The sequence below is a fragment of the Anser cygnoides genome, chromosome 5 (genome assembly GCF_040182565.1).
Source record: "Anser cygnoides isolate HZ-2024a breed goose chromosome 5, Taihu_goose_T2T_genome, whole genome shotgun sequence".
NCBI classification, from domain to species: domain Eukaryota; kingdom Metazoa; phylum Chordata; class Aves; order Anseriformes; family Anatidae; genus Anser; species Anser cygnoides.
Genome location: NC_089877.1, coordinates 7,305,301 through 7,318,676, shown reverse-complemented (window position 1 = coordinate 7,318,676; position 13,376 = coordinate 7,305,301). Strand labels below are relative to the sequence as shown.

General features: G+C 38.6%; 1 protein-coding gene across 6 annotated transcripts in view; it reads left to right on the top strand.

Moving 5' to 3' along the window:
* Window positions 1-13,376, top strand: part of KIAA1549L (KIAA1549 like) — a 125,305-nt gene that overhangs the window by 86,341 nt on the left and 25,588 nt on the right. For all 6 annotated transcript variants that reach the window (XM_048046672.2, XM_066997512.1, XM_066997509.1 and 3 more), the window contains 3 exons: window positions 5,125-5,303; window positions 6,963-7,180; window positions 12,180-12,309. In XM_048046672.2, coding sequence (XP_047902629.2) covers window positions 5,125-5,303; window positions 6,963-7,180; window positions 12,180-12,309 — 527 coding nt within the window. The remainder of the gene's footprint in view (window positions 1-5,124; window positions 5,304-6,962; window positions 7,181-12,179; window positions 12,310-13,376) is intronic.

Below are 13,376 nucleotides of genomic sequence, written 5' to 3'. Positions count from 1 at the left end.
TCCAGTGGCAGTCTGAATGGTTTTGCTCTTTCACTACTATGCCAGCACTGAAGAAGACAAATGTGTGGTTTTCTTGTACATGGGGAAAATATTTCTGCAAAGCTTTAAAGCTCATAGAGCACTGCTTTCTTAAAAACAGGGCTTCTGTTATGGGTGCTCATGACTGCCTTAACTATCTTCTTTGTATCATCATCAACCTTGTCAGTTAAATCATTATTTTAATTATTAAACATGCCTGTGATGGTATTACAGATGTGCCAGCCAAGAAAAGGGTCTGATGGATTCTGTACAAATGTTATGAAATACGTGGTCTCCTTTTGAAAGACTTCAATATTTAAATAAAAGAGACAAACTTGGTTGGATGAGGAGATGTAACCAGAGAAAGATAGATCTTTGCTTCCCTTTATAAGGACAAGATACATGCATTGAAACTGAACAAAGCAAACAGCAAACAGAAGAGTAGACATCCCATGTATACAGTATCATAAAAACAACACCCTTCAAATGTCAGTTTAGAGAGCTCAAACCACCTGCTCAGGTAACTCCTGTTTCAGGATCCCAGCCAAACCCAGGACTGCAACACCTAAGACATGTGGCCTGGCCTTTAGGAGACCTTGCACGTCAGAAAATAACATCCAGGAGAAAGTGAGAGCTTCCTCTATTAGTCTGTAAGCTGTCTCCTCTGAAAATGTAATGTTTGTGGTGTTCCTGAAAGGCAAAGAATCGCACTATCTGACAGTTGGGTGTGTATTGGAGATGAGATGTGTGTTTACACAAGTAAGTACTCTGTTACATCACAGTATCTTATACAGAGGTATTTCAGTCCAAATAGGTTTGGATATTGATTTTAGGAAACTTGTATTTTACTTATAGGCTTATAAACTCCTTCAGGAACATCTATTTATTTATTGCTAACAACTCTTGTTCAGATCTTTCTGGAGATAGTTGACAAATAGAATGATTTAGATGATTTAGAAATTTTCTAGTTTTTTTTATATATAGAGAGAGCTTCTCTAAAATGAAAATTATTTTCCCACTAGTAATTTAATTTACATTCAGTGGTCAGAGTTTTTGTTTGAAATACTTCAATGCAGTATTGAAATACTTAAACTAATGATTTTTTTAGATCTGTAACATAGTTTGCTGTGTCAAACGTAGGCTTTTCATTTAATATAATTTACTTGCTTTCCTATTATTTTAAGCCCTTTCATTACTCAGAGAATTGATTGCATACTGTAGGTATGGTTATAATGTTCACATTTGCTTCGTACAAAGTAAATTTTAGTGCTACATTGAACAATCTAAGAAGAGGCAGAGCATGTCTGCCTGCTTGCAAATGTTTCGCAGCTGTTGGTTTTCCATGTTTTTCTCTGAAAATGTCATTCTTTTTCTGAGGATTCCAGAGTCAGTGAAATGTTTGCTTCTGAGCAGGACAGCTCACCTTTTTCTTTCAGGTATTTTGCTGGTAATTACCTGGTCCACAGGTAATTTAAATTTCCTCCCTGTTTTTTTAAGGTATGTATTTCAGTCCTCTTTTTCTCTCTTCCAGTGTATTTTGATTTTGGACAGGGTAGGAAAGACAAGCTGGAGAGAGAGAAAGGAAGGACAGAAGAAATCTTGTGGGTCCTTCATAGGATCTTAGGCTGACAAAAGTAATTTTTTTATTTCTTACATAAATTAACAAATAGATGAAAAGCAGGATATCCCAGCTGGTTACTTTTTGTGAGACGTTCAGAGCTAGAGCTTCACAGCAGCTTCTCCACCAGCTGCAGCACCAGTGGCACGAGTGGGTAGCACCATCTGCTGGCATCACCTTCTGGAAACAGTGCAGAGCTACACTGAAAGTAAAGACTGTAGCATGCCTTAAACAGCATTAATCTAGAAAATTTTTTATCCTAAGAGCTGCAGTAATGTGGAGATGAACCTTCAGTGGTGGTCCTCATCTCCAAAAACCCAGTCGTGCTGATCTTCTTTGCAATTGTCACTCAACCTGAATAAATGATTGCTCTGGGTATATCTTAATGTACTTCAGTCACAAAAAGATTAGGAAGAGTAATTCAATCTCAGTGGATTAAGTGGCAGGAGATATCTAGCATGAGATATTTCAAAGAGGGTAAAATGCTGTTAAGTAGGTGATTAAGTAGGTGTTGGTTTTTTTTGCCATTTTCTTCCACTAAACTTTTAAGTCTCACTATGTGTGCATGCACACAGTGCAATCCATAGCTGGAGGAGCAGTGAAGCTATGAAAATGGCTGTATGCATCTGTTCAAGAGAAGAAATTAAAAGCATCACTTTAGTTATGTATTGCTAATTATAATAAGCAAGTGTGCTTGTGGTGAGTGACTGCACAGAACATCTGAACGGTTTGCATAAATTTCCTGTGACCATCCAGCTGAGGTATTCAAAGGGTTGAGCTTCCTTTGGTCAGTTCATTAAAGGTTAGGAGTGGCTGTGGTTCTTCTGTCAGAAACACACTAGCTGTGAATTCTTCCCAAAAGAGACAGATAGGAGCAAGTATTAAAATTCCCGCAGTACTTGCTTATGGTTCACTGCCAATCTAAACTGAAGCAGCATGGCAGTAAGTGCAGATCACAGATTATTTTATCACACTTCAGTGAAAAAAGGGCAATGGAAAAAAACTACTTTTACATTGTAAATGCCATTTAATGAACAAATGGTAAGCTAAGGTGGAATATTCTTCCAATTTATAGTCCCATTTGGCTATTACTTCCAAGCAAACAGCACTATACTAGATACAGATGTGCTCAGAAATAAGAGTGCAGATACCGAGAGTGCTCTTCTGTGTTAATGTACCAAATCAGAAGTAGCTGTCATCTGTGATTCATGATTCTCTTCTCTTCTCTTCTCTTCTCTTCTCTTCTCTTCTCTTCTCTTCTCTTCTCTTCTCTTCTCTTCTTCTCTTCTCTTCTCTTCTCTTCTCTTCTCTTCTCTTCTCTTCTCTTCTCTTCTCTTCTCTTCTCTTCTCTTCTCTTCTCTTCTCTTCTCTTCTCTTCTCTTCTCTTCTCTCTCTTCTTCTCTTTCTTTCTTTTCTTTTTTCTTAAGTGAGTCTTAGAACCAGAGGAATTCTGTTGATTAAGCGAGCCTCCAGGTTTCTGATCCTGAAACAGTGTCTGAGGAGACAACCCGCACTCTGGTGTCTAGGACACATTGGGGTGGGAAGAGCTGCACTTCTTGGTGCTTTCTGTTTGAAGTAGGAAACACAGAAGATGTTTGAAAAGAATCATGTTTTGCAAGTTGATGCTTAGCCACCTTCCAGGGGTTTTGCACATGCCTGGTTTAAACAAACACTGACTCAGCAGCCAAGGAGAAGTGATTCCCTGACTTTATGGTACTTGAGCCACAGGTGAGTTGTGGCAGGCAGGAGAGATGATCTTTGCTTGTGCAAAATACAATTAAGACAACCATTTCCTCTCCTGGAAGTAGTCCTGTCACCACTGAGGTACCCTGATAGAGTAGCATGGAAGTTTCAGTAGTGAATTACAGAAAAAAAAATCTCTTCCGAAACTGCAGCTGGTGACTCCCCTGAGAACTGAGCTGATTCAGGATACCCAGAAGGAAGAATGTGCATGCTTCACTTGTATAGCCATTGCTATATAAATGCTTTCCTATTCAGGTGCTGTGTGTGATAGGCAAGTGTCTCTTTGTTCATCTGATTTTGCCTGTGTGAAGCCCTGGCAGCATGGTGGTCAGTGGGAGCCTGGCAATTAATTTCAATGAGCCAGGCTTGTGATCTGCTCACTTTTGCAAGCATACAAATTGAGACTTTGAACAACCCCAGAAGGAACGAGGGGATTTCAGACCGACTAAAGGCCCTCTGTCGTATTTGGACAGGTCCCGGAAGCCGGAGGGACAATATTTAATGACACAGTGATTTAGCCCATACAGTTCTCAAAAGCTCAAGAAGCGTCAGCTCCAGTCTGCACTGAATACAGACAGGAAGATAATAAGCTTACTCAGTGGGTTCATATTTTGTTGCCGCTGTCAAATATTTTCTTATCAAAATCATTGGCTGTCTAAACTGCTGAGTTTATACAAGTCCATCGTAATTTGTGCAGTGATTAAATATTAAAACAGAGTGTATTTTCAGAGGAAGTAAATTTAGAGCAGACCACTTTGTTCTATAGCTGAGGATCTCTCTTCCTGTCAGTTAGGAGACGGAGCAAACATTCTTCCCTTTAATAGCACAATTATTCAAAAATGTTCGCAAGAATCTCTTTGTAGCATTTGTGCTCAGGCTTTTGAGTAATTCTTTCATTCCAAAATGAGGATAAAGTTAGGTTTAAGACTCTGCAGCTGACAAGGTAGTGCAGGTTTACAAACACAATTTGCAGTAGAAGGGGTCTGTCTGTATGTGAAAATTATCCATTTATATGGAAATCTGAAAATGAAGGTGCTTCACCATGCCTTCTAATTTTAAAGATTTTCAAATCCTTCACCTATCTCAAGAAATCTAGTGGTTTAACTTTACAGCCACTGGAGATACTGCTTTACAAACCAAAAAATAATACGAACTTGGATGCCATTAGTTTCTTCAGCATGTTTTAACACACAACAGTAGTGTTTTCATTTTAAACAGATGGCAGTTTTAGAATTTAAAGCGTTTGCTAAAATCAGTAGATTTATTTGTTAAATTTTGAGAATACCATGCTTTACATTCTAAGACACTGAAAAAGAAGCATTGTCTGTTTAGATCCGGTGAAACTACTGATGCCTTGGCACAGGGACACTTCCATGTGTGTGCATGTAACATCTTTTCCGTGTGAAACCTAGCAAAGGATGTACTTTGAGTTTCATTGCCAGTTTCAGTTTTCTGTGTCATTCATCTTTACCTTTTTCTTTTCATCTTATTAGTGCAGATTGGGAATAAACCTTTTTTTTTTTTTTTTTTTTTTTTTTTTTTGGTGCGGGGAATGCCAGGTAATCCTTTGAATACGTTATGTTAGCTGTAATCTAATGTTTTTTTTTCCAGTGTAAATATCTCCCAGGTCTGCTCCTGGAGTGTACGGAGTAACATTAATCTAAAGCATGTCTTTGCTGAATTTCATCTTTAAACATGCGGTAAAAATACATGTCTTTGTGCTAAGTAAGTTTGATGTGCTTTAGTTCCTATCAGCGATGAAGAGGAAGGAGGCATTCTCTTTGATAACATTGCCAAATCTGCCATTGACCCCTTTGACACCTCTTCTGGATCAGTACAGCTGATAGCTATCAAACCTGTGGCACTACCTGCTGTTCATGCTGCGTCAGATAGGAGCCAGGAATCTGCCATCATTAATGGAGAGGTAAGGACCACCTGATAAAGTCTGCAGTTATTTCCTTGGCTACATCCGAAGGTGGCACAATCTTAAGCCTGTTATAATTGAGGACTGGTAGGAGCTTTTCACCCTGTATAAAGACTGATAAGATACTGTATAAAGACCCATTAGCTTTATGAGCTTCAAGGACTGAGAATTTAAGATCTGTTTTCATAATACATCTTTGAATGCGTGTAACCTTGGAAGAGGCAACTTTCTGTATTCCTGCCTTCTCAATATCCTTCTCTTTTATCATAAACATTTTAAGAAAATAAGCAATAAAGGCAGAGAGCAGACTAAGTTCTTTGTCCACGTGAATTCTGAGGCTGAACTTGGAAATATATGTAGATCATCTGGGTCCCAGGCTAACCTTTCTATATTGAGCAATACATCTCATTCAAAGGAAGAAGGGATGGAGCCAGGACCTTGGCTTTGCTTAGTCTGCACTCCAGCCTGTGCACAGAGGGTGCAGATATTTCTTGGGAACAAGGTGCGATGGCACAAGCGTCTGATCCCAGTGCTGACCAGAACCATGCTTTGACTCCAATACTTGTATGATTATTTATGTTTTTATGAGGTCTAGTTGAATGGTCCGTTTACAAAGGATTGAGGATTATATATAGTTGTTAAATGAAGGATTGAGGATTATATATAGTTGTTAAACACGACGGGGACAAGCCAGAAAGGTTTCTTGTTTGCAAACTTGCCCTCCAACAGTCATTTACAGATCAGCCAGAATCTCCCTGATGCTGTTTAAAAAACACCTCTGAGGGCTGCTGCCAGAAACACAGAAAAGATAGTGTCATCGCTTTCCTGTGTGGGTCTGGTTTAGAGCAGTCTGTCATGCTCTGTTTCATACTTGCATGAAGCCTGGATGTGCCACACAGTTTCTAAACAAATTCAGCATCTATTTTCTGTGAGTGACATTCCTGAAGCTGTGCACTCCCCTGTACATACGTATCTTGGAAGTTGTGAGAAGATTATAGAATTTGACTCTGAAATGAATAAATCCCAAGTAAATTACTAATTTTCATGTAACTGACAATATTAAGTAGGAGGGAAATCTTCTTAATACTTAGATGTGTCCATAGGAACCTGACCTGCACCAGGTCAGACCAAACAACCTTTTATTTTACAGTTATGTCTCTGACAGAGGCCCATAACAGATTTGTAAGAAAACCATACAAGTAAGAAGAACGTGTGATGATAGGTATTTCACTAGAATACTTCCCCAGCCATCAGTGATGACTTATTTAAGGTTTTGTTTAGCCAGAGGTGATGTCTCAGTACTTCATGGACCCTACCAGAGTTTTCATCAGTGAGTTCTCCCAGTAGTGCCCAAAGGCAAGTACAGCTTTGGGTCACAGCAGTTGGCTATCATCATCAGTGTTTTTCTTCAGTGGGTGTATCTGAGTCACTGTTGTGATGGTACATAGTTTTTAGGCTAAAATTATTTAACCATCTGCCAAGCCATAAAAAATGCAGCAACTCTGTTCACTTGCAGTTCCTCGCTGCTTACAGATGGCACGGTGTGGTACAAAAAGCGCTCTGTAAAATGACACACGAAGCGCATCAAACACGCTCTAACAATACCATTTGGAAGTAGTCAGCCCAGCACCACCCATTAAATGTCTGTTTGCCTTTTAGGTGAACAAGGCTTTGAAGCAGAAGTCCGATATAGAACATTACCGCAACAAGCTGCGCTTGAAAGCCAAGAGGAAGGGGTACTATGATTTCCCGCAGGTTGATAACAACAAGGGGCTGACAGACAGAAAGAGGATGTATGAAAAAAAGCAGAAAGAAATCGACCACATTTTGGATCCAGATCCAGATGTATCATCTCCGTTTGCTGAGCCTAAGAACAGGTGAGACTTTTTACATGCAGTTCTTCCTCTAGGAGGAAACTTGCTCTCCAGGGGTTGTAGGGAATCAAAATCTTAATGAGGCAACTGTTTATTATAAGATCAGCTGGTCCCTCCTACTTCATGAAGAAAATTGATATAGCTCATGATAATTTAAGGAAGCATGTAATTTGGTAAAACTGCAATGTTGCTAAAAAGCAATGGAAAGGCAAAGAAATAAGGGAAGGGACTGCTGCAAGTTCTTTTGAGTCATTTTCCAAGAAAGGCAAATAGAAAAAGTAGTAGTAATTCCTTCAGTAATACAGAGAGTGGACTTAAGCCAGGAAGTTAGCATCCGAATTAATTCTTTTCCAAAGTTCAGTCTGGCGTTATTCTTTTTGCGTAATTTTTATCTGACTGTAACTATTGCAGTAAGCATAAGGGAACACAGCCAGTACATTGCCTAAGTATTTCAGTAAATCCTGCAGGAATATCTCTAAGGATGTGTGTGTGGCTGTGGTTGGTGACCGTCCTGCGCCTTAAACAGAGAATGTCACAATTTTCTCATCTGTGACATGAAACTGGCATGTTGTATAACAGTACTAAGGTTTGATTAACACTTCATTGTCTCTTGAAGATAGCATACCAGTAGTATTCATCTCCCTATTTTGGAAATGAGGGGGCAGCGTAGATGCTGACTCTGCCTGAGTAGGTGGGTGGACCTGCTCTGTCACTGGTGCTCCCTGAAACACAGGCTGACACATTCAAAAGAGGAGATTTCAACAGTCCTACCCCAGTGCAGCCCCAGAGAAGGATGGCAAAGCATGCATATGCCTCCTTGTTAGGGGTGGTGGAGGTGTGAGGGGGGAAGTCTTATTAAAGAGTGTGCTTGTCATTACACCTCCCACCATGAAAGCTCTGGTTCTTGGATATCTGGTTCCCTGGCTATCACCAGGGATCAGCAGTAGTTGATCCATGGAACGAAAGAGATACTGAAGTACATTTCCTTTGGAAAAGGCATTTATGCCTTGAGGTATAGTCTTGTATCCCCTCTCCTGGAAAGTTCAGACCAAAGTTTTCATATAGGTGTAAATCGTGACTGCAATCGAAGCATCAGTGATGACGCAGTCTTTGCATGCAGTGCAACTTCAGCAATTACCCTTGGGGCATAGAGATGAAAAAGACTCTAATGGGAATTATGAAAGCAGTGTTGGCTCAGAATATGGGCAAACACTGTGATCTGATGTACTTCTACAGGCCCAGAGTTAAATGACAGAGTGTATACTGCCCTTGATGGGTTTGTATCTCTGTGTTGCACTGTCCAGTGAAGAAAAAATGTATGTTATGTCCTTGCTGGAAGGCCCACAGCATCATTTCCTTGTGCAGTTTTCTAGTGAGAAATGAACAAGTTGCTTCAAATGCACTGGAAAGTTAGGATATTGAACCTGTAGCACACAGGAGTCCTGTGCTGTCTGCACAGTCTGTCAAGAGGATATGAATGAAACAAGTAGAAACTTTTATATGGCTGTGCTGCACGTACAGTGAAGAACTGAGGCATTACTTTGGATGTTTATTGTGTATCACATGCCTTGTAGGAAATGTTTGAAGCATTCACATGTGAAGCTTTAATGCTAGCCATCTGCTTTTTGCTTAATATACTAATGTTTGTTTGTTCGTGTGCCAGCGTGCTGCTGAAAGGTTCTGGAAAACATTTTTTTTCTGTGTGCTGCTGTGTAAATCTGTCACAGTCTATTTGAGGTAGTGATCACTAGCATGATAGAAACTGCTTGAAGGCAGGTATAGTGCTCTAGAGGAATGATTCCCTTCTGTGGCTGAACCATAAAAGGCTGACTTTTGAATTTACTTGTTGAATGTGTAGTCTATAGCCCTACATATGGAGAGAGAACCATTTCTGATGCTTTTTGCTGTAAGATACTAAGCATTTTGGGAACTTCACAGATGTTTCAGAACTTTTTGCAAACAATTATGTTCCAAAGTCTGTACTAAAACTGCCACACACAGGCTTCGAGCTGAACGTAATGTGCTGCAACACACGTCACAGCATTATTGTCTTTGTTTTTTAAGTAAAAGTAAGATAGCTAAAATAACATACTTCTGGATGGAAACCTTGAATAAAACTTAAGGGTAACGTGGTTTATGTTATTGGTAAATGAATCAATAAAATTGTGGTTCTGTAAAGAGATAAAAATGCTTTTAAAGTAATCTAGGCTAGCATAAAATTGAAAAGATTTGATTTATAATGTTTTCTGCTTTGTATCATTAGTTTGTATCATTACAGTTACAGCAATTAAAAACGTACTTTAAAACGCTTTATACTTTTTAAAAATAATATCATTTAGGAGTAAATCAAAGATTTTAGAGTTTCTAGGGAAAAGGCCTATTTTACTTTCTTCTGTTTTGCATATATTCCACTAATTTAAATCAGGTTATTACAGCATTTCCAAAACATATCAGATAATAAAGATGCAGTTGATTACATTATTAGAGATCAACTTTACATTTTGGTTTTCTTTGAAATGGTATTGAAAAGCGATTTACAAAACAGCACCTCTTTAAATTTCATTTGTTCAAGAACAAACAGCTTTGTGCTCTTAATTCCATTGAGTCTTCTGTACCGTAAAATTCATGTTTTAAAATGTTCCAGTTGTGTTCCCAGAAGGCACTTGCTAACCCATTTGAATGCCAGTTCTTAGCTCTCATACCTCCTTTCTCATTAGTAAAACTTCCTTACACGAGCTAATTGGCAATCTCAAGACAATTTTTTAGGAGCTTACTGATGATACATACTATTCTGGGTTATTCCTTAATAGTTTGTAATCAGGTCAAGAATCTGCATGTATTAGAGAGGTGTGTGTTTGAATCCCTTAGAAGATATATCACAAGCGCATCAACCAAGTAGTAATGGACCTATAGTAAATCATGTATGAAATTTTAGAGACCTTTAATGAAGGAACATAAAGATCATCAGATATGATTTACTTAGTACTTAGTTTAATCAGAAGTATGAAACTTGGTCACTGTTGTTACCTTTTGTCGTACACTTTTATCCTTCCTGATTCATGTGCATGTCAGTCTTTCTGGATTTTTGAAAACTTGTTTCTGCCTGTTGACCTCAACCTCTTGTCTTCTACCTCCTAGATACCCTGGATAATCTGTAGGAGCTGGTCATCAAAATCTATTTAAATACAGTGGTTTTGAATTTTTCTTTATAAATCTCTCCCAATTTAGTAATAAGAAATATTACATTTCTCCTTTTTAGGACAAATGTCCTTTATTCATTTTTGAACTTGTCAAAAGTAAAAATGAACTTGGATGAATGTGATACAGTAAGGATATTTTTATTTTCTCAAGCATAACAGAGCAAAACAATGTTGTTAACACACGACATTACTTCAATACTACTACTTGGGTAGTACCAGCTACCCACGACAACCTTGGGAAAACAAGAATTAGTGCAAGTTTCCAGTCAGTGTGTGAGGATTAGTTGGGAACTGTTAGCTCTAAGTGCCAGAGGAAAGAACAGTATCTCCTGACAAGTGTGGATGGTTGTCCATCTGACCTGAGTGCAGACACTGAAGAAGTCCCAAACTTCCAATTCTGGGTTGTTACACCTTTGCTGTATCTCTTACCTGTTGAGCACAGAGACCAGGGCTGGGGTCCAGCGATCCCCTGTTCATGTTGGGGATCTAGCTGGTAGCACAAAGGAAGTATTTTGGTGTAAGCAATCTTTCATTGGTCTCTTTGAAGAAATTAGGATAAATCTTACCTTGCAAATGTAGAATGAAAGCATGAATTCAGACAGAATAGTGCAAGATTTGTTACTTCACTGTGATCGCTGTCAGGCCCCCTGTACAAAACAAGCAACACAGACATGTGAGATGGCCTGATCTACTTTTAATAATTGGAATGGAACCATTTCCCAAAGCAGAAAAAAAGAGCATGACCAGGCAAAGATAAATTCATATTAGGCTTTAACAACGTTGTAATTACAGTGTTAATCAATGAAACTGGCATGTAATTATTTGACCTGTTAGGGACCTGTGATGGGAGGAGTGCTCCTCTGATACATGCAAGAAAATGACTACTAGCCAGATAAACTATGGGAACAGCATCTCCTACACTTCACTGGTTTAGAGGTAACCTTAAAAGATGCGGTTTGGTGAAACATGAAGTTCCTGTATCACAATTTGGCAAGAGCTACTAAGTACTTATTTACAGATATGTTCTGCATCCTACAGAGGAATGCTATTTTTATTGTTTTTTTTATAACCAATAGCAAGGAGAGAAATGATTATGTCAGAAAGACTACAGAATATTTGGGATATTGAATGATATACCGTTTTTCTAGTTAGTACCTTTGCTTCCCCTTGCTTCTGAGCTCATGGTGGCGAAAGCTTGATGTCTAGGGATTTCTTTGCCACAGTGCTGCTCAGAGCTATGTTGGAAGTGGTTTAAGCCCAGAGAGTACAGCTCTCTATTAAAGCTGTGGCCAGTTACCAAACGGGCTATTTAAAAACAGCATCTTGCAGGCAGTTCCCTCCCACTCTTGCCTCTTTTCCCATACACTTTGCTGTGTGTTCATTTCAATGGAGTGTTGTTCCGCTTCTTTCTCATTACTCAGGATCAGCAACCAAAATCTCTGCTCTGCATCTGAGTGTGTGGAAGGTGCTATTATTTTTGGCAACAGCACCTATTTATTTTTTATTAATTTAAGTCATCCCAGCTAAGACTAAGGGGGTTCTGATATCTTCTTGGGACATATTTCATCTGGTATGCTCCCACACGTGATGCCTATGTCTTTTATTTAGTTCTATTTTATTTAACAGTAAACAAAATATATGTTATCTTTGTAATGTAACTGATTTCTAGGAATTCCATATATATTAAAAGAATATCCTATAATAATAAAATGACATTTTTATGAACCTTATAATTTTAGAATAATCTTTTATTTTGTTTGCATCCTTTTTGGTTTACTGTTTTCTTGTTTGATGTTTTCTAGGCAACAGATGAAGAACTCTGTATACAGAAGCAGGCAGTCTTTGAACAGTCCTAGCCCAGGAGAAACTGAGATGGATCTTCTAGTGACTCGAGAAAGACCTAGGCGTGGAATCCGTAACAGTGGATATGATGTAAGTTTATTAGATATGTCCAGTGAACTTTGCTCAGCAAAGTCTTAGCCTATTCCTGAAAACAGGAAACTGTTGATGAGCTCCAAGTGAGGGTGCCCATGGGTACTTAACATTACAGTACATTATGTGTAGTCAGCATCCTGAAAAAGGCTTAGGATACTCAGGGCACAGACACTTGAATGTATTTTATAGCTGCACATCGTTTTACAGTCTGAAAAGAAACGAAAACAAAACATTCTCCTTGAAACTCATATTTCACAGAAGTATTGATTTTTGAATTTAGATAGTTTTTCCAAATATGCAGCTACTTATAGGCCACCGATATCTTTGTTGTAAGTAAAATCCTCTGTTTTTTTTTTTTTTTTTTCTATATCCCTTATGCTGCTCTCTTGATTCAGAAGAATGGACAACCAACTTGTAGGAATTGCACTTAAGTCTAGATATGTGGAAATCCCCTAGGAACAGCTATTGGCCACACTCTCATTCTCCTCTTACTATATCAGAACCAGGAGAGTTTTGAATAGGTAAATGTCAAAACCAGCCAGAGTAAATTCTGCACTGGTTTGTGGTCTGAGGAACTCACACAGCCAACATAAGGCTAAATTAGTTGTCTTATACAATCTGAACATACACTAGTTATAAGTTTACACACCATACACCCAAACTGAAGATACAAGTAGCCCAAAGTAGAATTTTTCAGTCCACCTTGTGTACAAAATGCTCAGCTGTCCATGAAGATGAATTTCTAGGTAAAATCTTCCTGAAATGAATATTGAAAGCATTCTAGCAGCAGCCATGGCCCCCTGCCACTAGTGCAAAATGAATATGACATAAGTATTTAGCTGAAGATTTTAAAAATATATTTGAGTAAGTTGTGTATATTATAATGTATAAAAATAGATTTTCAAGAAAGTTTGCTAATAGCCCTGGAAGTAGCGTAATGAGTTTATTATGCACTTTCAAAAATGTACAGTCTCTGAGGTCTGTGCATGTTGCACCTAAGTTTGCCTTTGCCTTTTGTTTTACATTGTAGCAGGGAGAGTTGTCCCTGACAGAGTCTTTTTCTA